At 44.2% G+C, this 24,564-nt stretch overlaps 1 protein-coding gene across 8 annotated transcripts in view; it reads right to left on the bottom strand.

Annotated features, from left to right (window-relative positions):
* Ttll5 (tubulin tyrosine ligase like 5) overlaps nt 1-24,564 on the bottom strand; it is a 256,735-nt gene that overhangs the window by 213,125 nt on the left and 19,046 nt on the right. For 7 of the 8 annotated variants that reach the window (XM_005343377.3, XM_026780184.1, XM_026780181.1 and 4 more), the window contains 4 exons: nt 20,618-20,748; nt 13,332-13,414; nt 5,798-5,867; nt 4,992-5,076 (listed from right to left, as the gene is read on the bottom strand). In XM_005343377.3, coding sequence (XP_005343434.1) covers nt 4,992-5,076; nt 5,798-5,867; nt 13,332-13,414; nt 20,618-20,748 — 369 coding nt within the window. The remainder of the gene's footprint in view (nt 1-4,991; nt 5,077-5,797; nt 5,868-13,331; nt 13,415-20,617; nt 20,749-24,564) is intronic. The other variant, XM_026780197.1, reaches the window with a different exon arrangement.

Below are 24,564 nucleotides of genomic sequence, written 5' to 3'. Positions count from 1 at the left end.
GGCTGAGGAGATTAAAGGCTCAGCAATTCAGAGCATTGGCTGCTCTTCCAGATAACCTGGGTTCAATCTCAGCACCCACATGGCAGCTCACAACTACCTGTAACCCCAGACTCTTTCTTCTGGTCTCCTCCAGCACTGCACATATGTAGTGCACTTACATATAAAATAAAGATAATAAAACCTTTTTAAATGCATTTCCAATTGGTGGTATTTTCAACTTGAGGGACTAGAGTTGAACAGATACTCTTGACAGGTAGACAGGAAGACAGGCCATTACTAGGAAACCAAGATAGCAAGCTTCCAGCTTCTTCCTGATATTTCTGGCCAGGCACAAAGTCCTACAGCCCCTCCACCACTGGAGCCCAGCTATGGACCACTCTGATAAGTTCGAGGCAAGTTCAGGACATGTTTACCCCCAAACTGTCAATCTATCAGCCTCCCTATCTTTGCTCAAACTGACCAACCCTACATCCAGGGAAGAAGCCCCCTCAAAGACCAGGCTTCGGCTTCGCAAGTCTCAGCTGTGCCCTGCTGTGTGTGTGCCGTCGCACCCTTAACAAAAGCGTTTCTTTATAGGCTGACTCTGGGCTATGTCTGAGATTCCCCCACCGCTACTGGATAGTAGAGGGATTTGTTTGTTGGTTGGTTTGTCCTGCCTTTTAATTCTTTAACTGATGGGGGATGGGAGGCACCTATCAAGACCCCTAGATGGCAACAAACTGATTATGGCTATGTTGGGACATGAGTCAATGGCAAGTCAAGAAACATCTGTGGTGGGTACGTAAGCTGCTTGTTTCCAAACCTTTACCAGCATGGAAGCAAGCACAAAGCCAGTGAGGGCTTCCATACTCTCCTCCCTGCACAAACTGTGTAGCTCTACAAACCTGACCGCATATATTCTTATGGTCATGGTCATGGAGCCTAGATGTAGAAGAGCTGAGTACTCGATTTAGCAGATACATTTTCTACTTTCAGAAATGCACAGAGAAAGGAGGCTGTAACAGTGGCACAGGAGTTATCTTTAGCAGATACAGCTGTCCTGAGCAGAGAGGCCTAGGCAATGAGACTTCACCTCAGGCACCCTTGCCAGAAGCCACTGGGTTTCATCCTAGCCTGACCTAGAAAAGTCTTAGGGAAGAGAACAAGAGGCCCAAGAGCGCTCTGATCTACTGTGGACCAGCTGCAGCGGGGAGGCTGCCAAGAAGCTGCAGTGACTGGGCAGCGCCCTGCACAATGTCTGGGAGGGGATTACCAGCCTGATCCTGTCCTCAGAGCCAGAAATGACTCAAACTTTACAAACAGCAAGGGCCTGCCAGAGAGAGTGACAGGGAGGCTAGGAAGGGCTTCTCCCTGTTGCTGGTGTCTCTTCCCCCAATTTGCTGCTGTGGCAGACTCTGGACAGTATGCAGCCTGTGAGGTAATCTGAATTCCTTGGCAATCAGCAAGTACCTGAATTCTTTCAAAACCACAGGAATCCAGCACAGAAAAGGTAAATATCCCCCGGAGCCAGTGTTAATTAGCAAGCAAGACTACTGAAGAAGGGCCTGGGGGGGTGGGGGAGGGAAGAAAGGCCTACAGATGACTGGGGTCTTTTCTCCACTGGGTAAATGGCTGGGGAAAGGTGACCACGAAGCTGCAAAGGGGCAGCACTAGAAAAGGCCTTCAGTTTCCCATTTCCACGGCGTGCGGCGTGGGCGCGACCCTCAGAGCTCCCCATGGACTCTTCATGAGCTGGAGCTGCTGCTACCTTTCTTTCAGTCACTGACAACACATGTGCTTTTCAACTCAATGTCATCTTAATTAAAAAAAATTTCCTGTTTCAGTGCAAATTTAGCTGTTAGCTTTGTCTCAAAAAGGATTGTATCAAATCATTTATATCCGAGATTGGATCCTTCTATAGTTGTAAAATCCAGAACCAAACCTTTTTGAATTCTACTTCTGACATAAAAATGTATCTCCACCATTTTGGTGAGAACTACACCCCTCTCTCTAGAAATGCATTGCCTCCGTTTTACTAGTTCAAAACAGCAACTTCCACAGACATTCTACAGCAGGAGCCTGCGCAGGGTTCTACAGCGGCAGAGGAGCGGAAGCACCACTACCAGACCACGAGACAGCTGATGCTAGTGCCAGATGGGCAGCTCCACTTTCCCATCTCTTTACTATTTACCTACATGGAAGAAACAGTGAGACGGAGCTGGAAAGATGGCTCAGCAGTTAACAGCACTTGCTGCTTTTGTAAAGGACCCGGGTTCAGGTCCCAGCACCCACATGACAGTTCAAACCATCTCTAAGTTTCAGAGGACCCAATGCCCTCCTTCACCTCGGCATGCACTGAATTTATATATGCACAGGCAAACCCTTCTACACAAGAAACAAACAGTGAGGGTCTGCTTTTTATGAGCAAAACAAAGAGAGATGGAAACATTAGCCAGAATGAAATGGGGGAGGGGTGTCTTTTTCTTTCAAAGGTTAAAAGGGAAGGGAATTTACACAACAGAACCTATTTCACAATGCAATGACCTTTAGAAAGTGAACTTTCACTCTCCCACCATTAATTTGAAGCTCCCAACAAAAATGACAGGGTATAAAAGCCTAAAGAAGGAAACTAATTCTTCTTGCCTCTAGGTCTGTCTCTTCAGAAAGATTATGGCTTTCTTCTCGTCTCAAAGGAAAGGAACCTGATGATCTCATCCCACGCTGATTACCTTCAGTTATGGCTACACAAAACGCACGTGACCCAAGATTAGCAGAAGCTGCAGGTGCGGAGGAGCTGTAGACAGATGCTGAACGTAATGACACAGCTGAGCGCACTCTGAGGCCTGAGAGGCAAGCGGATGCCAAGATCAACAGTGACTGCATAGGCGCACCGAAGCGCCTGCACAGAACAGCGCGTCCTGTATGTCTGCGCAAACAGCTTGGATAATGCATGGATATGCCTATGGTAAGGACTTCAATACCTAACTAGGTTTCAGGTGAACCCACCAAAGACCTGAAAATTTTTATTTTCCTTTTCTGGCTTGATGATAGGAGTAATTAAAAAGGTATTTCGCCAACTGTGAGAAAAGCACGCCCCGGCCATATAAATGTGTGTATGCATGCACACGTACATGCCAGTTCCTACTGGAAACGAGACAACTGCCACTAACTCTGACATCTAACACAACATGTAGTCAGAGTTATTTACACATCTGCAGCAAACTGTAATGTATGCTAGAGACGCTCTCATTTTATTTTATTTTGAACCATAAAGATGCAAAAACTATGTAAATTTTTACTCATAGTGAGGGTTACAAATACTGTAGGTGAAACATCTTCAGGCTATGACACAAAAGATACTGGTATGACACCCTGGAGAAACAGGGTGCATAAACACCTTCCCTCTTCCAGAAGACCAAGCAGGACCAAGGATGAATTGGGATGAGGATGGATGGAGGAATGATAATGAAGACGCTCATTGCACAAGAGAGGGAAGGGTCAGAAGTCTCAGCTCTGAAACCACACTCCATCGCACCCTATGCCCCAGAAGCAGCAGGAGTATTTTACCTTCTCTCTGTTCTAGACAATATGGAAACTAGGTCTTGATATTTATATTGGGCTTCTTTCTCTGTATGCTTCAAAGTACAGGAGCTCATATCCATAAACGCTCTGGGAAATGTCTTCCTTATGATAACTGAATCGGAGCTAATAGTTCATGTGTGATGCCTGGTCCAGGCCTTTATTCAACTAGGAAATGTTTTCTTTTTCTCCTTCTCAGTTTTCAAGGGACAAGCGGGCAGGACAATGGAGTGTCAGTTGTCTCCAGTGTTCCCAAGGCTGCAAGTCATAAATCTTAGTTAAGAATATGACAGAACTTACAAAAGCTGTCATTGCCACCTAGAGGTGAAGGGAAGACATGGCTCGGCTAGCAAGAGGTTTTTGTTAGTGCCCTCACTCCAAAACTGGAAAGAGAAAACTCAGTTGTCACAGTTCAGTACAGTACAGCCTGTCAAAGCCATGGGCAGGTGCTGGAGAAGTTCTGTGAGGACAGGGATTCATCTGGTTTTTTTTTTTTCATAAATACAAAGAATTAACCTTATTTTATTCATGTAGTCTCCATTTCCAAAACAACTTTCCTACAATCAGAAACAGACATAGACTGACTTTCCCATTCACTTTGTCTGCACACAGATGCAAAGCTCCCTTTAGACTGCTACACACTATTCCACCAAGGCCATGATGCAGAAGAACTGCAGAGTGAACTAGCTGATTTTTAAAAAAAGTAAGGGAAAGGAACACATAGCAAAGTTACAGACTTTTTAAAATAGCTTAAAAGATTTATAGAAACTGTTACCTGTGGGTACGGGAGACAAAAATCCAAATTATTATAAATTTATAATTTAATTCTGTTGATAGGTACTACTTTAAAACCTACTAAACACCCAAGAAAACTGTATTTACAACCACAGCAAAGTATATAACCTGTACATTAAGGTATGAAAGCCATGGACACCCCCTGAATATGAGAAACACAACTATTCAATGAGCTCCAATCCTATGCACTACTTCATTAGGGGAGCTGAGAAAAGTCACTGTCACCCCGTTTATGCAAAGCCGTTTGTTCTGCTGTAAAACGGCAGCAGGTACTACTGCTGCAAGCACTGACAGAAGGACCTGGTGTACAAGTAAATTAAATGTGGCTTTTTCATTTCCCTTCTAGATCTACTCTGAAAAAAATTACATTTTTTCTTAATACCCTAGGTCTCTCATAACAACCCTCATGCATGAAATTGCCCTGTGGCCTCTACACCTGAAGAAAATGTGTGTTTCCACACACTTTGTGAAGCCCTGCAAGTGTAGACCACCAAGACTGTGTCCTGTCCTTTGAAGTCACCTGGTGCACTCTAGTGTCCTGAGTTGAACCTAACAAAGAAGCAGCTGGTCTTAGACACCTCTTCAGTGGATCCACTCTACCATCCCAGCCAATCCCTCTGCCTAAGAAAGCCTCTTACCTAGCCAATCCTTCCTCATAGAGATAGATGACAAGGGGGTCATAGGAGGTCACGAGCACATAGAGGCGCACGTCAAACTTGAAATCTAGGAAGAAAGAAAGTTGGGAGTCACAAGAAAAATGAAGTTCATCTGCTTTCTGTTGCGATGAACAGGACAGCACAACCAAGAACTATGAAAGATGACAATCCACCTCACACAAAGCACACACTAGACACATCTTAAGTTTTGAGACTAAAGAAGCATTGCTCACACCGTGCTATGCAATGTAATTGCTAAATACACAGGACAATGTTGGAACATGGTCCAAGAATAAATTCATACATGGAGATTTTTGAGTGAATGTGAGAAAACACCAAGAAACCAAGACAAGAATCTTGTGACCTCAGTTTGTTCAAAAACATGGGAATGTTCTCAGATTATGCTTCCCCGGTGTAGCAGACAGAAGTGAATTTACTACAGATAATTTACTACAACTGACTAATTATTTGTTTATATGGCTCTATGGAAAAACATTTTTTTGCCATGTGTGGCTTACATGCTGTATCCGGCTTACCCACCAAACACCTGAGTGTGTGTGTGTGTGTGTGTGTGTGTGTGTGTGTGTGTGTGTGTGTGTGAGCAGTATCTCTCCTGTATCACTTAATTTCAGTTTCAGAAGGATGATTAAAAAAAACATTCTCATCTCTGGAACTACGGGTACCAAAACTATCAGACTAGCTTTAAAATTTACTAGAGAAGACTATGAAGAGGTTACAGAGTTGAGCAAGATCCAGCCCCATCTAGTCAAGAGTCAATCACAACTCACCATCTATGAGCAGGGGGTTGTTAATGTAACGGGAGACCAAGATGTTCTCTTCCAGGGAGATCTGGTTTGGCTGTTGAGTAAACAGAAAGGAATGAAAAGAGAGAAACCCTAGAATGTATAGTGAGGAGCAGAGCTCTTACCCTCTTAAGAAACGATACTGTGGAAACCCAGAATAATCACCTGGTCAGATGAAATACCACTGTGGGCACCCAATTACAATAGGGAAAAATAAATTTACATAGCACCTCTCAAATAAATACAGCTAAATAGCTTTAAAGATTTATATGCATCGTATAAAATAGTTATTTGCCAACAAAATTAGAGCTACTTAAATAATAAAAAGCTGCTTCTTTTAAAATATGAAGACAAATGGAAGTTTTAAAACACTACACTAGTCCCAATGCACCTCTCATTAGGTTGTTCTGGACAGACACAGATGCATGATAGAGCCTAGCATTCCCAGGGAGACTTAAGTCATCTGCTAACCAACTGTAAAGGCTGAATGGGATCCTTTAAAGATCTCGCCAATAGGAAAAAATTGTTTACGTAAGAACAGTGGGTACTGCGCCCACAGGTAAAGCACCGAGCACTCAGTGATGAGGAAAACAGACACAACTGTGCCCGCGCAGAACTTCAGGTTCAGCGGCTCCTTTCCCCTAAAGGGTTTATTGTTTCGGGTTCGAACAGCAAAATGTAGGCTCTAAAGGGGCATGGAGCAGCAGTTCCACAAATATAAGATGTCACAATGCCAAAGGGGCCAGTCTGCAGGGCTGTGACAGAAAGGCCAACTGTGGCCAGCAAAAGAGCAGACACAGAACTAAGCAGTGAAAGCTTCGGGCATGCGCAGGGGAGAAAAGGAGGCCACTGTCATTTGCAAAGGCCTGCAGAAAGGAGGGAGGCAGATTCATGAGCCTGGGGCTGAAAGTTCTAACTGGGAAATGGCAAGAAGGGAAGGGAATAGCAGAAGCAGGGAGCCTTTGGCACAGGAGTTGAGATTTAATATGGTGGGAAGCAGGAAGTTATTGCAGACTCCACGTGGAAGAAGCAGTAAAATGAACGCATCTCAAACAGAACAACTGCATCCGTTATCAGATTAAGACGAAGGATCAGCTGCAGTCAATCCAGATGGGCAAAGGGCTCCAGACTGCAAATGGCAACAATAGCAATTATGAGATTAACTGTCGTTGCTGCTTGGAAATAACTAGCAGCATCTGCAGAAATAATTACAATTTAATAGAGGTACCAAGCATTTACCAGGTGCCAAGAGCTGTTCTTAGCAAGTCCCCAGTATTATTTCATCCTCACCCAACCCAGGGGCAGGTATACCACCATCTACATCCTAGAGATGAAGGACGGTTGGGTGGGACAGCTCTGTCAGAGCTGCAACCATTAGAGCAGCACTGTGCCCAGGCAGTGTAGCGGAAGACTCACTTTCAAGCACTGTTCGTAGTGCTCCCCAAATTGTGGCACGAAATAACTGTCCCCAAAAGTCTGTAACAAGGCATTCCTTAGCCCCACTACTACTGCCATTATCTCAAAGGCAGACCTCAGCTTTTACAGCTCTTCTCTATGTATCAAACGAACACAATGACATCAGTATTCATTCATCCTGAATGAACGCAATCACCCATCCCACTTCTTGATGCCCTTACACTTCTTGATCAGTCTATCACAAGTACTATCTCCATTTCCAAGTTAGCGAGTAAGACCGCATGTAATCACTAGAAAGGCAATAAAGCTGCGGGCTGTGTTCCAGACATGAAGTTAATCAATCACAGCTACGCAGTACCTATAAGCTACAACTATGCAACAATTGTAGGCTCCATCTGAGAAACTCCTAGGGACTACAACAGGGACATGACTGGTGCCCACCTGTCCTCTGTACCAGAGAATACACTGGAGGTGGCTCTCAACCCCGTGACATATCTAGTGCCCGTGCCTCTTCCTCTTTCCACTCCCTAAATCTCTAGTCACCCAACTATGCATAGCATCGACTCCTGAGTTGAGACTCCTTAGTACCTGCTCAGCTGTCTTACCACTCATTCCTAGCTGCATAAGGAAAATGGAACGCTCATGGACTAAACGGTTATTTGAAAATGGTTCCTTCAACTGGTATTGTACATTAAAGCCCAAGTAAATGTTTTTGATATCCTTAAGAGTATTTCCTATTCACTAAATCCTCTGTTAACTAATTTAAAAGTATTTCCATTTCAAGGTTGAATTTCCTCCCAAAAAAAAGAAGAAAAAAAGCAGGCTAATACAGGAATCAAAATTGCTGTGGAAACTGGAAAGATATCGATTTTCCTAACTGGATTTTAAGATTCAAGCTTGGGGTATGTGTTAGGTTACTGCAGAGTAGAAAAGGGTGGTGGTCAAGGAGATGCTCTGGAACCAGGACTTCAGCTACAGCGCGAAGAAAACAGTCGCTCTCACAAGAGGTTCTTGTAAAGAGTAATCTTATTAGGAGATTCTATTTGGAAAGCAAATGGAAGGTGTGAGTTAACTGCTCAAGAAGCATCAGTTGGTGCTGGCAGTACTGCACACACTTTTAGTCCCAGCTCTCAGAAGGCAGAGGCAGGGATCTCTGTGAGTTCTAGGTCAGTCAGAGTCTACATAGTGAAATCCTCTCAAAAATATATCTCAAAAAAGTGTATCAGTTGCTATTACTATTGCTGCAAATTCAACAGTATCTGTGTGATTCTCACTACTAGATTTCACAACTCAACAACATCCATCTCCGCATGCCACATGCCAGAGCAACGCACTCAACTGTAATGAAGACACAGAAGAATTAGAACACACAAAATAATTAGGATTTCTCCAAAGGTTTTAAGGAATGATAGCATCTGGCACACAGCCAGCACTTCCTAAATAACTGCCAAACAATAAGAAACACAGAGAACACAAGATAAATACATGCAAAGAAATAAAAAAGAGAGAGAGAGAAAATGGGATTCTATGCACAAGGAGGATGGAGTAAAGAGTGTGACCTCAGTCTTTCGGTACTTCACAATCTCAGGACGTCTATTACTAGAACCACGGATAACGATGGCACACAGATGACTGCACTGGACCTCAGCAGTGAGATTCATACCTTCATCAGAAAACACCAGGTCTTCCCCCACCTCAATTTCAATATCCTAGGTTGGGAAAGTATGACATTTGGTCAGGTTACTGAAGAAGCTGGAGTAATCAGCTTTGTTCCTTACGCTGTATTTCTGGATAAGAGCACATCATTAGGAGCCGTATCAGTCAACCCACTAGGATGTTTCCCTCTGCAGGAGTTCACAATGCTGTCTTCGGTGCTCCACAAAAGCCACACTTTTTCTTTCCTTTTTTCTGCTCTCCTTATGGTAAAAAAGTTGCTTTGGTGTATGTTTTCCAATAGGTTATAACAACTACAGGGAGGTTTTACTAATGGGTCTTCTCATGCCAGTGGGAAGACAAGGAGTGACATTTCCATTTGACCCTAACATCTATCTCTAGCCCCCTGCCACAGTGCCTCCCCCACTCCTGGTTCTGCACCCACCCTTTGCCTCAGCACTCTCTCTCCCTCCCCCACAACTCTGAAAGAAAAGCAGGCAGCAGCCTTGGAAAGAGTTACTTCATCCAGTTGGCTAATGGGTCACATATTCCAGGGAAAGGGTCCAGGTATGGAAAAGAAGGGGTGGTTAAGAAGAGAGGAAGATTAACAGTGCAGTTTGTAGGTCTGGGTAAAAGGTGATAAAATTCCAGTTTGGGGGTGAAATGGGAATATGTTCCCATTAGACCCACATGTTACCAGCTCTCCTGTGCAGGCTGGCATCTGCCCAGGCTTCTGTCTGGCACCTTCACTAAATACCTTAAAGAATCAGCTTCATTCCCAAGCTTCTCCAGTGGGGGTAGGAGGGACAGCTGGCAAAGGGCTAGCCAAGTACTTTGATCTATGCAGGGGGTCTCAAGGGACTGAGCCCGTGGAGAGGTGGGAGGGAGAAAGCGACTCTTACATAGGCTGCCAAACGTGCATTCCCTAAAGACGCGTCATTCCCTTTATGAGCCTCAGCCTCAGTGAAGGTTTGGAGCAAGAGGTTCCCAGCTCCATTAAGGAAAGTTTAGCTTTTCTATTCTTTATGATGTTAGCTTTAAAAGAACAAATCACTAGGGCAAAAGATCATTCCAAAAGAAAAAAGCCCCAGATGAGCTGGGAATAGATCCTATTCTCTTTGACTCGTGTCTAAGAAAATAAAAAGCAAACTTGAACCGTAGCTGACTCTCAATAGCAATTCCATTTGGCAGCTAAAACCCAAACCCAAACTAGTGCCGTTCTTGCAATTCAAACAACACTGCGCTCCTGGCAAAGAGCTGAAGGCAAGACTGTCAGATAGGAGCCTTATGCCAAGGTCACAGAGACAAGAAAGAGCCAAGGCATAAGACCATGTTTGCTCACACAGGACCCAGGGTTGAGCGACTCCAGGTAACAGGACCCCTGGCTGGGGCCTGATGATGTAGCAATTGCTCAGCCAGAACTAGAGGCTATCATTTCTCCAGTGAGAACGGTCTGGCCATAACTGTTTACTGTACAGTTTTGGATCCAGACTGATCCTAAGGACTTTCCAAAGTGAAAGACTTCAGAAAGTTCATTTCTGCATACACAGAAAATAGCTCAATGTGAAAAAATAACTGGGGAATTTAAGATGGAGTATTGACCCCCCCACACACACACACGATACATCTACCCCAACCTTCCCTTCCAGGGCTCACTGGTAAGAAAGAAAGGATAATTTCAAAAGAATGAAATAATAACAAAGGCTAGAAAAAAAGCAAAAGGAGCCAGAATAGATCAAAAGTCTAAGTAAATCTTCAAAGACAGGGAGCAGATAAGATCAGGGGGAAAATCAAAACAGAGCAGAGCAGAGGGAGCTCCAGCCCCAGTACCAGGTAACAAAGATTCCCAAGGAGGCCCTGAAAAGGGGTAGACTGGCAGCAAGCAGAACAAGAGTGTGGTGGGCCAAGGAGTAAGTCAGGAGAGTTCCCACCACCTGGGAGCCGTGAGGCAGTGGGAGTTCTCCAGCACCTGAGCAGTAGCATGTACGTCAGGGGATCACATCTAAGATGGTTCTTAAAAGGACATTTTGTATAGGTGCACGGTTCTTATGGAGGAGGAAGGAACTGAAGACACTCTATCCCCAAACAGGCATTATAGAGAGAACAAAAGTAGCTCTGCCCAAGATGGAATTCACCATAAGCTTCTCCTCACCACCACAAGAGCCCTACCTATTCCAGAAGGGAGAAGGCAAGCTCTTCGCCAAATCCAGCTATGCACAGCTAACGGTCAGCATGCTACACCCGTACAAGGAGAGGTGGGGGGGATGTACAACATTACATCATAGGGAAGGTCATAATAGTCTCTAATTTCACTTATAAAATGGCTAATATCTAAGGATTCCCAAACTTGAGGGGGAAAAAAATCCTACAATAGAAGTAAAGATAATCCCAATAAAAGAGTAAAAACAGAAGAGTATTTTAATAACATTTCAATGGTATCCTCAAAAATGTGGGTATCTACTGCACAATGATAAATAAGGGTAAAGATGAAAATCAGGAAGAAGCATCCTTGGAAATTAAGTATATATCCATGGAGGGAAGCAGGGCTCTTCTTCAAAAAGAAGACACCAAATGGAGACAGAGGCCTAGGAGACAGCTTACAGAATCAATGGCTTCCTGTACAAGCAAAGGGAAGTGGCTCAGGTCCTCATCACCAGTTATGCCCAGTTATGCATCAGCATGACGGAAAATACTCCAGCCTTGGAAGGCACAAGGAGCTCCCAGAGCAGTGAGCACTGGCAAACTCTGAGCTTGACTGGAAGACCCTGCTTCAGAGAATAGGGTGGAAAAGCAGTCATGGACAATGCCAGATACCAATCTCGGGCCTCCAGAGGCACACATGCACACACGAGTGCACGCGCACACACACATACACACACACACACACACACACACACACACACGCTATGCAAAAAACATACATACTTAGGCCTCCATAGCACACAGGCGTACACACACATGCAAAAAACACAAATATGCACCACACACACACACACACACGCTATGCAAAAAACATACATACTTAGGCCTCCATAGCACACAGGCGTACACACACATGCAAAAAACACAAATATGCACACCCCTTACAAAAATACAAATGAAAAAGAAAGAAAATAGAAAAAGAAACAAAAAGGATATTTTTCCCCAAAGTAAAGGAAAAATAGACAGTGCCCAAGTGTTTCTACGTGTCTAGTAGAAATAACACTGTAGTCTATTTCTACTGAGTTTTTGAGAAAATTATAAAGGAACAGAAACTAAAACAGTTATTAAAAAGAACTGTAAATGTTATACAACTTTTTAAAACCTAAAAGGAAAAATTAATTAAACTTAAGAGGTGGACTATGGAAGGGCAGGTGGGAGGGATATAAGTGTAATAAATGTAAAATGAAGATTACCAAATGCAATAAGAATCTCAAACTAATATAAAATCAAGTGTGGTATGGGAAGTCCAGCAAGTGAGACTGAAGTTAGCATTTTACTTACTTTCTCTGTATATGTACTTTATTGTTGTTGTTGTTGTTATTGTTATTGTTATTATTATTATTATGGCATTGAGGATTGAACCCAGAGACTCATGGACTCATGTATGTTAAACAAGACTTCTTACCACTCAGCCATGCCGCTGTTCTGCTTAATTTTTAAAAATATTTAATAAGGAATTTGCAAAGAATCAAGATATTGGCAGCTTCTGACAGAGAAAGGAAGAGAAGGAGAGAACAAAGCAGCAATGGCAAAAACATCAAACCAACTTAAAGCTCAATTAGTGACAGCTCAGTGCAGTGATATTTTATTTGTATTTTAATAAATAAAGCTTGCCTGAAGATCAGACCGCAAAGCAAAGTCACTAGAGGTCAGGGAGTGGCGCACACACCTTTAATCCCAGGACTCAGGAGACAGAGGAAGACAGATCTCTCTATGAGTTCAAGGCTACACAAAATCAATCGAGGAACAGATCCAGGTGGTGGTGGCTCCCACACTTTTGTTTGGGAGTCACACATTGTTAATCCCAGCACTAGGGAGGTGGAGACAGGAGTGAAATGGCTGGACAGAGAGAGGAATATAAAGGGGAAGAGACAGGAACTCACTGGAGTGTGGAGTCTGAGGGTCACCCCTAAAAGGTCTCTCTAGTGGCTGACTGCTCTGCTTCTCTACTCTTCAGCTTTCCCCCCATCTCTGTCTCTGGGTTTTATTATTCGTGCTACAGCTCAGTGCTGAGGAGATGACAGGACAACAAGCTCAAAGCAGAAGACACTTCTGTGCTAATACAACAGGCTGCCTTCTCCCCAAAACCAGTCTACCCGTGGACATGCTGGGCCAAGGCCGAGCAAGGGAAGACGCTCCCAGCAGAGTAAACAGCAGTGCACACCCAGCCTCCACTCACATCTGAACTCAGTGCAGAAGGAAATACCTGCTCAAAAAGTGCCAGGTCTGCAGTTCTCTGCATACTTACATTGTTGATCAAGTAGACGCCCCGCCCCCTAGAAGAGGCCACTGGTTTTACTATCCAAGGTCCCCGGTCCTTTGAATATGAATCTGCTCAAAATATTGGGAGATAAAAAGGAAAGAGAAAAAAAAAAAAGAAGGGACATGAGTTTATTATCTTAAACTGCAACAACAGTACCCAAGAACCTTCCAAACCTGCAGCTGGGGAGCAGCAGCGCATCACTGTCTTAGAGTTGCCCCAGAAAAGGAACTTAGGCAGGAAGAAGCAGAAGAAGGAAAGGGAGGAGGATAGCAAATTACTCACACAATCATATCTTCCACTATTTCCTCTTCCTTACATAAGGATGGAAACAAAATAAGGTCAAATCTGAATGTTAGTCTGTTACCAAAAACAACCTTCAGGAAACTGAAAATCTCATTTTTGTTAACTGAAGGACTGCCAATAGATAGAGACAACTGAGTTTTTATATCTCCAAATACAGGTGCTTCCTTTGAATAATTCTTCAGATCTCGGAAACCAGGCAGTGCGATAGGGCAAGGAAGCATCATGATCCATGAGCACAAGGTGGCCTACAGCCCACCAGCTTCAGGTCTGTTTTTAAGTATCTTTGGGTCATAAGAAGAAAAAGCAGAAATTTGGCACTGATACTCCCCGGGACTCCTTCATGGTCTGGGAAGAAGCTGAGGGTTCTGACTTCCACTTGGGGAATATCCTAGGATTGGGGGGACAGACTCATGGGGAACTGCGGGGGAAACCCCAGGAAAGAGAGAGCTGGTGGCAGGCTCCACTCTACCTCTGCCCCTTCCTCTTCTGATGAACCCCACGCCCACCATTTCCAAGGAAGAAGGAAACGCTGAAAACGAAGATGCTGGTTTCTGGCTATTTTCTCCTCTAAAAGGGCGCAGTGTGTGAAGAAATAAAACCACGTGAGTGAAAGTGTTTCTGGCCTCTCAAACAGCCAGCTGTTCTGCATCAGGATAACATCATTTTATCCAGAACACAAAAGCATAAACCCAATAAAGTTCCCTCAAGTTTATAGTCTCTGGTTTGAGTTATTAAAAGGGCAAGTGCTGCCACCTGTGTGTGTTAATCCCCTCTCTGCTCTTCCCACTGAGACACAAATGTCCCCTGACCCTGAACAGGGTCCCACTCAGGCAGACTTCAGGACTCTAGGAGCCAAGAGCCTGGCACCAGCAACAGCCCCAGGGCGGCATATCTTCCCAGACCACTCAGCAGCCTCCTCTTCCATCTCCCCTGTGCAAAGTCTAAGTTTCTGTTATGCCCCAAACAGAAACTTGACTTTGGCTCTACCACAAACCACTTTACCTGAAGGGAACCTGAGAGGGACCTAAGTACCTTTGTCTACCCCATCTTGCCTTGCCTTTTCTCTGGCTGCAACGTAACAGAATTAGCACCAGAAAAAAAAGAGAACTACGTATAATCTAAAGCTTCTAGATACTAAATAGGTTTAGAACTGCATCCTCTACCTCTGTTCATAGAGTGTGGAACATGTATGGGGGTGGAAACAGGGTTCAGCGGCTAGGAGCCCTTGCTGCTCCTCCAGAGGACACTCTGGTTCCCAGTACCCATGTCAGGTAGCTCACAACCTCTTCTAACTCCAAATGCAGGGACTCTTCTGGACTCCTCAGACACCTACATTCACTTCACACACACACACACACACACACACACACACACACACACACACACACACACGAGCACGCACTAAAAATCTAAAAATTTAAAAATAAATCTTTAGCCAGGTGGTGGTGGTGGCGCACGCCTTTATTCCCAGCAATTGGGAGACGAAGGCAAGCAGAACTGTGAGTTCAAGGCCAGCCTCGTCTACAGAGTGAGTTCCAGGACAGACTCCAAAGCTGCACAGAGAAACCCTGTCTTGGGGGGAAAAAAAAAACTTTAAAAATCCCACATTGTGTGTATATATTTTATAGCCATGCTGGGCTATAAAAGCAAGAGATTAATTTAATTAAATCTGCTCTATCATACCTATGTGAGGTGCTGCAGGCTACAAACTAATTATGAAAAGCTGAACCATAAGCACCTTTGGTTTTATAGGAAATGCAAGCTCTGCTGTAAGAATTCAACTCCACTGCTGTAACTTGAAAACAGATAATATGCTAACAAAGGACAGTGGCTGTGTTCCCATAAAACCTCATTTACACTGAATTCCGTGCCATTTCCACATGCCACAAAGTTATAGTCATCTTGACTTCAACCAATTGAAAATGTAAAAAGCATCCTTAGCTCATAGAGATGGCTGCAAACAGGCAGAGGATGTAAGATCTCAAAGGCTGCATTTGCAAGCACCTGATCAACACAAGAGAAACCTCAACAAACGTATGCAATGAGAATATTGTTAATTAATTGATGTAGAACAGTCTATGAAAAGAAGAAAGCAAAAAGCAATAGCCACTGCATGCTTCCCTCCATGCCCACACACATTCAAGCTGTTTGACAGTGATTGCCAAGAACGTCCCCAGAAAGACATGCAAAAAACTAGCAGCAAACACTGGTGAGCCCAGGGAGATAGCTGAGACCCATGAACAAAAATAGGCTTCTTGCGGCTAGAGAGATGGCTCAGAGTTTAAGAGCACTGACAGCTCTTTCAGAGGACCTGGGTTCAATTCCCAGCATCCACATGACAGTCCTCAACTATCTGGTACCTGACACCCTTTCACGGGCATACACATAGGCAAAACATCAATGTGCACAAAAATAAAAATTAATTTAAAAAGAAAAGGAGGTTTCTTCCCTAATTACTGTTTTATTTAGTTTTACACCATGGAAATATATTACTCCTTAAAAAAAAAAACGTAATTTATATCATGTCAAAATAGTGTTATAGAAGTTTATAGTTACATATGAGAAAAAATTAAATCTATATGAAATGAGGTCATTAAACACAAAATATGTCATTCTTTTACGACCTCCCTCAAATCTCTGGGGAAGCACTGAGGCTGAGCATGCTGTGCCTTGAATATGACATGTCCCACAGCTGGAGGCTCTGTTTGAAGAAGTTATGGGAACCCCAGGGAGGTAGCACCTCATTGGAGGAAGTGGGTCGCTGGGGGTGGCCCTTGAGCCTTCCCAGCCCAGCCCCACTTGCTCACTCGTCACTTCCTGAGTGTAGAAGCAATGTGACCAGCCAGCTTCCTGCTCCTTCCACAGTCCCTTCCTCCCTAGCAGTTTCTGCACCGTGGTGCACTGCAGCCGCTGGAACTGCAGGACAAAATAATCCTCTCTCTCTTGAGATGCCCTTGCAGGAGATTTCAAGACAAGAAGCTATTAATACAAAAACAAAAAAAAAAAAAATTAAATCATCTAAGCTCCATACATTGACTCATTCGAAACCTTTATGTATTTAATCTGCCAAGTAGTTTCCTAGAGTGGGATACACAGTAGGAAGGAGTCTTCTACCTCACAAAGTGCAGGCTAGCAATCAGACAGACATTAAACAAGCTTACAGACACTGGGTGCTGTGAGCCCTCTGAGAGGCTGACCAAAGCTGCCTGCAGACAGTACTCCCCAGTGCCACTGGACATTGAAAACTCTCATTTTCAGAGTAGGTTAAGTCTAGCGATGTGTAGCATTTGCTACTAGCCTGCTGTTCAATGGACTCTGCTCTGTGAGCTCATGTGCTGGGATTAGGAGGTAGCTCAGTGGCCGCACACTTCCACAACGTGCCAGGATGCTGTGCTCAAACCCCAATTCTGCAAGGAAAACTTTTTTTCTTAATTAAAAAAAAAAAATGAACCTGCTTCTGGTGCTTCATTACTGGATGTTCTATGAGAACTAACGTCAGAATTCATCTCCTGTGCTGGCATTTTTATACTGATTTGGGATCTTTTAGAATAAAGATCTATTTCTTTTTAGCATGTTAAAAAAAAATAAGCAAGAAGCAAGAAAAATCAGAGGCAAAAGCAGGGCAGAGGTCGAAGCAGTCTGCTTAGATGAAGATGTTATAGACAAGCTGAAGCCCTTCCCATCATAGTTCCAGTGACAGCGTGTTCAGCACACTGGAAGAACACTGACCAGGAAGTTTTTCATGGATGAGGATGCTACTGGACTCCTTAGTCTTGTCTTCAAAATGATGGCTTTCGTCTCATTTGCTAAGATCTCCTAGAAAATCATGGTCCTAGAAATTAATTTCCTGCACTGAAATCTGAGTGTCTGCAATAAGCTGCATGATACCACAATTGTGTCCACATCTCAGAACTACTTCTCAGCCTCCATCATGCGTGGAGATGCCAAAGAACAGTCCCGGTGAAAGCTCCGTGATATTCACACTGCTGTCACCCTCATCTTCCTTGTCATTTCTGTCTGCTTGAGGGAAATGGCTGGAGTGGACAACAGATCCCTAGGCAGGTTCTCCAGGGTCACAGACCTTCAGTTCTACAAAACATTAGCTGGACACGGAGCCAGGAACCAGGAAGAATTCGTGTGGTATATTCCCAGCCCTGCTCACTGAGGACTCAGTGAACAATTCAAGCGCCCCTCAGGCTTTCGCTCCTCTGGCTGTAGTGACTGGGTTCCTGGGCTCAATCTCTCCACATACAAACTTAAGTCTTTTTCTTATTATGACAAAAAGCTAATCATCTTGAGATCACCTTGGCTCATCTTCCCAGTGGCCCTGGAAAACTTTACCATGCTCAACCGTGTCAAAGACCCTATCAGGACCTTTCTGCCCTTTTAAGAAACACAACCCCACACTTTGCCCTCACTCCTGGCATAAGACCATACCACCCTCGTTTCTAGGCAGGCTGAGAATTCATCACATGAACCCAGCCACCGCTTTCTGCTGCGTGCAAGACTTACCTGGCCAGCTCTGAGTTTTCTTACACACACACACACACACACACACACTTAGGGAAGATGTCCCAGCTCCTTTCTAAAGTTCGCTTTTCTACTGGAGCCACTGCCCCTTCTGAGACCTTCTTCCCATGTTCTCCTACCATCTCTTTCCGCCTGGCTCTCTGCGCGCCTGCTTCTCTATCTTCTTGTATCTCCTAGTCATCGCTTTCATCTGGCACCTCCAGATTCTGTATCTTCAGCTAAACTCAGAGCTGCAAAACATCACTGCCTGCTCTCCCCAGAGCACATCCAAACTGAACAGTCCTCTTTCCTGTAACAGCTCCTCTTGCACGGTCCTGGTTATATTCTTGCTTAGACTTCCAAGTCCTGGTGGGGCAGTAGTGGTTCACACCTGTAATCTCGACTCCCAGGGAGGCCCAGGAGTTTGAGACCACCCTCACAACCCCCAGCAACCCCTCCTTGAGGTCTCAATGATGCCCATAGCTTCTCTAACTCACGTCTTTGGAGGCCTATTTGGACCTTTAGCCTGATACTCCACACATCCAGTTAATAAACCTCGCTTGTCCTTCCACTCTTCCTACTAACACTTGTCCATTCTCACCACACAGCTCAGGCCCAGCCATTCTTAGCCGCATCACTGCAACAACTTTCAAAACCACATCACTTTTCTTCTCTTGGCTTCTTTATTCCACAGGTGCTTTTGTGGCTAGTGGTCCTATCTCTTTTCTTCTCAAAAATCTCCTACTGCCTCCAAAGCCACAGAGAAACCCTGTCTCGAAAAACAAAAAAACAAAAACAAAAACAAAAAAAAAAAATCTCCTATTGCCTACAGTCAAGTGAGGCAGGCTGAGGAGTTATAGTGTTGTGAAAACAGAATTTCTGAATAGCATGTGCTTGAGGGACACCAAAGGAAAAGAAGGGAACTTGAGACAGATTCTACAAACAAAAAGGACTGTCTCTTTGAAGAAGAAAATGGCTAGGGTGAATAGGCAGCTTTCTGCTCCAACATGTGACTCGGGAACACGGCTGTCTGACAACACTGGTTTTAAATGCCGAACAGAAGCCAGACCAGCAGCTCAGAATGCCTGCATCCTGCGAGAGGCTTCCTCTTTGCTGTACGTTTTTCCTATCCCTGCTTTTCCAAAGAAAAGAAGTCCCTGATATGGTCTGTGGGTGATGATCACAGGAGTGATTTGCACTGGTTGGTGCTCAAGGAACATACTGGTCTGCGTGTGCTAGGTCTAAATGAGGTCGCACTGGCAAAGAGGCTGTGTGTCTTTTGAGTTCTTTTTGTTAAAGCAGAACTTGTAAGAATTAGAATGTCTGGCTGAAGACGCAATCCAGGGCAACAAGCCAGGCTGGAGCTGACAGAGGGACTCTCACCCTGCGCCATCATCTACCACCCTTCTATTCCCGCCTCCAGGGCTAGAGGGCCACAATGGCATAAGAAGCAAATCTGATTCCTCTAAACGGCAACACAGAATTACTTCGGGATTTCCTTTAGGACTAGTGTCAGGAAAGGTTAGTATCTGGAACCCTACGATCACAGTTGCCACTCATATGTGCCCCCATGCTCTGGACTCTGCTTACATCACACCTACTGAGTCGGAGTCTTGTGTGAGCGGGGAAGCTACAAACAACCCAGCTGCTCAGCCAGGCCTGGGATGGTGAGTTCCGTGAGGACAAAGAAATAAGAATCCCATTGTAGAGCTAGATTTAGGCCACATGTTCCTGGTATTTTACCAGCAATGCAGCTGACATTCAGATTTCTATTAGATGCCTACGTGTACTTTTTATTAGTGTGAACTCAAAAGGAAAAAGTGTGACTGGTACCACCAAACACTTAACAACAAAAAACATATGATGCTGGCCATGGCAGCAACCTTTAGTCTCTGCACTCAGAAGGCAGAAGCAGGTGGAACTCTGTGAGTTCGAGGCCAGCCCAATCTACATACACGGCAAGTCCTAGGCCAGCTGGAGACACCTAGTGAAACCCTGCCTCAAAAGACAAATGAGCAAGTCCAAATTTTAAAGACATGATACTTGTTCTCCAAAGAACGTAAGTCCGGAAGTCAAAGCAGCAAGACATTCAAGTGAGAAGTGGAAGGGACACCAGAAAGGAAACCTGCAGTTCACATTCACAGGAGCTTAGGCCCTCAAGCCACACTTACTCTCAACAATGAAGAGACGAATGGGCAAAACTACCCAGGACAGGATGTGCCTGGATGACAGCAGTGTGTCCTTCCATAAACTACTGCCACACTGTCATCCTACCAAAACCAAACACGCAGGAGCACCACCCAAACACAAGTAATTTAAAGTGTATGACTATAACTGTTCTTCCAAATTAAGCAAAAATTTTCAAAGACTTGGAAAGACCCAGTAAACTCTAAGGTCAGCGATGTCAAAGTTAAATCTGCCTCAAGCCCAGGTGCGAGGGCACCTCAGCCAGCACTTACTACAGAACTCCGCGTACTCAGCTGGCAGGAGGAAGGTCTGAGGGAGGATGTGGAAAGCCTTGAATCCATGCGTGTGCTGCATTCGAATGATGTTTTTGTACAGTCGGTCCTTCCGGGTTAGTTCATAAGATCTGCAAAGCAAGAAAATTTTTCCATTTCAGTGAATCACACCTACAAAGGCTTCCTCTATTACCAGACTGTGGAGAACTCATAGCACTGAGTTCTGAAGCAGTTACTGAAGACAGTAGATTATCCAAAACTCTTATGAAACATTTTCCTCAAATAGACATTTCTTGATCAGATTTATGCATAAAGATACAATTTATGTAGAATAACTCCCCCATTTTCCATGTTTAATTCTGATGTGTTGATTAGGTAATGACCACACAATCAAAATACAGAGAAATACTAATATCCCAAGGTAGCTTCGATTCCCTTGCAGGCATTTCTTTTGCCAGACACAGGGCAAACATGTGTTTTCACTTCTTCCCAAACAGATAAGCAGGATCCTGCAATATGTAGCCTTCCTCTGAGCATGAAACATCTCAGCTTTATTCTATCGGTTGCATATATCAGTATTTTATTCTTTTATGTGCTGTTACGAGTTGTGGTGTGGATATACCCCAGTTTGTTTATCTTTCAACAGTTGAAGGACATCTGGATTGCTTCCAGTGTAGAGAAGACTGTGAGTAAAGTTGCTGAAAGCACTTACATATAGATTTTTATATAAACATCAAGTTTTTATACAAACATTTCCATTTTCCCAGGTGTGGGCCTGCTACGTAGTTTACCAAATTATCTATTGCTAGATAATAAACAGCCCCAGAATATAGCAGCTTAAAATAGTAGTTCACATTCATGATGTCAGTGTCTGTGGGCCAGCAATGTGGGATGATGACAGCCCTGGGCAGCTGTCTCAGCCATCTGATGAGGTTGCGGTGCAGATGCGTGCCTACACTGCCATCATCAGGCCCAGCTAGGATGGAGCATGCACGTATCAGTCTGCTCACAGGTGTGGAACCAGCTGGCAGTGAGCAGCTTCAGTTCCTCAGGTAAACCCTTCCACAGGCTGCGTATTTTCGTGACATGCTGCTGGCTACTCCGAGGCCCACTGATCCAAGGAAGAGGTGGCAATGTCTGTAATGACCCAGCCTCCAACATGGCAGAGCACCACGTCTGCCACATTCCATTCGTAGAGACAAGTCCCTAAGTCTAGTTGACACTCAACAACAGAAAAATTTAGCTCAACCTTTTGAAGGAAGTGTCAAAGAATTTACAGACACATCTTACAGTCACCACAGAGTATATGTTTAACTTTAGAAGAGCTGCCAGCAGTTATTCTGAGGACACTGGAAAAACAGACTCAGTTTCTCCTACCATATTCTGAGATGTGGAGGAAATACCAGAGCGTTTTCCTAGGCTCCACTCAGCTCCACACAATCATCAACACTCTTGACACCAGCTGGGGGTGGAGGGGCTTTCCCACTACCAGCAGGCAATGTCACTGCGGGTGCCACTGGGTGTCCTCGAATTCAGTTCTGACACTGTCTACCTGGGGGAGGTATCCAGCCCTTCAGGATGAAGGCTCAGTCCCCAAGGCTCCTGTCCTAAGAGGCAGATTTTGAGCTATGCCTCTGACCAGCTATCCCAGACCTTTCCTTAGGGCTTGAAGAGTCTGCTTGAGGGGCGACAGAACTCAGTGGAACACTTCCTGGCTGACTGTAAAGCATGTATACAGAACACAGATAAAGACACGCACATGGGATGAGATGTGGAGGGGAGACAGAGCAGCCTGCCCTCCCCCTGCCAGGACCTCACATGTTCAGCTCTCTAGCTCTCCAAACCCAGAGCTTTGGGGCTGTAATGGTGGAAGCATTACTAAGTAGGTATGACTGACTGGTGATCATGTTAAAACTTCAGCCCCTTCCCTTCCTAAAGATTGAGGGGCAGACTGAAACGTCAACCTTCTCACCAGGACTTAGCCTTCTCTAGAGCCTGTGAGCATCCAGAAACCACCTAGGGGCTGCCAGTCACCAGGTAATTGGCTAGCATATAAAAGGACACTCTGGTGATACCCACGTGTGACTCAGTTTCCATCTGGAGTCATTTCTGACTTAAAAAAGTCATTTGAGTTTAAGCTTGCCTGCTCTACTTTTTCTTACAACCTTGAGGGCTCTGAGAAACTTCTGATTTAGCTCATGAGGAAAGAGTACTCTATCTAGTAGAGCATATACTGCTGATGACAAACCTCAGGAACATCAAGATAGAAAAGAAGGCTGCTTCTGAGCAGCAAGCACATGTTGGAGAGGACGCTGCTCACTCAAGGACAGGAATGGTCTTGTGGTTAGACACTGACTGACCATCTGTGCTGTGCTTTGTTCTGCTTCTGTATATAAGCAAGTTCTGAAATAAACACTGGGCTGTTTGGGTGCTTCGGCATGGCAGACAGACCTGCCGATTCTATCCTGTCTTCTCTTTCTTCTGGCTTTTCTTTGGTCTCGGAGATCCCCTATCCAGGAACCCCAGCTGACCTTGTGGGAGTGGGCTCCTACACTGACTACACATAAATTTTCCTTGACATATGCATTTAAAGTTTACCTATTTTTATAAATTTGATTTCACACACAACACACACACACACACACACACACACACACACACACACACAGAGAGAGAGAGAGAGAGAGAGAGAGAGAGAGAGAGAGAGAGAGAGAGAGAGAGAAGTATCCACTGTCTTTTCTCCATTTTGAAAACTATGATTGTTTTCTTACTACTAAGTTATCAGAGTCTGAGATACACTTTAGATATAAACTCTTAATCAGAGAAAGTTTACAAATACTTCTCCAGACTATGACTTGTTTTCTTGCTTTCTTAAGAGTTTTTCCACTCTGATGAAGTCCCCTTGTGTTTTTGTCCTTTTATGCACCAAGCTTTGTTCTAAGAAACCTCTGTCTAAGGAAAGATCATCAAGATTTCCTTTTTATAGGGTCTATGTTTAGAATTTACATCTATGATCTTTATTCCAAATGCACTTTTTAAAACCTGATTTACAATTATAAAATCCATTTTAAAAAAAGATTTTGAACACAAGTTAAAAAAAAGTTTAAGTCTGACTTTTTATAAATATACTCAAAATTTCAGACTATAAGAATTAAATATCTTAAATATCTGAGACTTTACCTAACAGAGTTACAGTATGAAACCCTGTCCCAAAATAACAAGCACAAAATGATCTGTCATTAAAATTAATGATCAGTTGACAAGCTGTTGTGGAATAATCTTTTTGTATACTGTGAAGAAGTGTCACTCTGATTGGTTTAATAAAAAGTTGAATGGCCAATAACTAGGCAGGATTTCTGGGCAGAGGGGACATTGGGAAGGAGAAGGGAGGAGACGCCAGAAGATGCAGAGCAAGCAGCGTGGGGATCACAAAGTAAAGGTCACCGAGATACCGGGAGTGCAGATTAGAGTGAGTTAGGAACAAGCCTAAGCTATGGCCAAGGTTTCATAGTTAATAGTAAGTCTCAGTATTGTAATTTGGAGCTGCTGGTGGGACAGAGAAAAATTCAAACAAGCAGACTATGTTATCTCTCAGTTAGTTTAAAACAAACAAATGGAAACCACCATCATGTAAGAAGCAAGTGTTAGGCTATCGCTAGAATCTGATCTCAATTTGTTTGATGTGTCTTTGAGATCCTATTCTTTGTTCCTTTTCTTTGAGAAAGACGGTGTCTCATATAGTCTAAGCTGGCCTTGATTTGTTCTGTAGCCAAGGCAGGCATGAGCTCAGTCTCCTGCTCTATGTCCCAAATGCAAGATTTATGAGCATGTGCCATCACACCTAGCTTGGAACCCCAAAATCTTTGTGCCCAAGGAAAACGTTCCATATTAGCCAGGCGGTGGTGGCGCACGCCTTTAATCCCAGCACTTGGGAGACAGAGGCAGGC

Source organism: Microtus ochrogaster, chromosome 1 (genome assembly GCF_000317375.1).
Source record: "Microtus ochrogaster isolate Prairie Vole_2 chromosome 1, MicOch1.0, whole genome shotgun sequence".
Taxonomy (NCBI): Eukaryota; Metazoa; Chordata; class Mammalia; order Rodentia; family Cricetidae; genus Microtus; species Microtus ochrogaster.
This window is presented reverse-complemented; position numbering and strand designations above follow the sequence as displayed.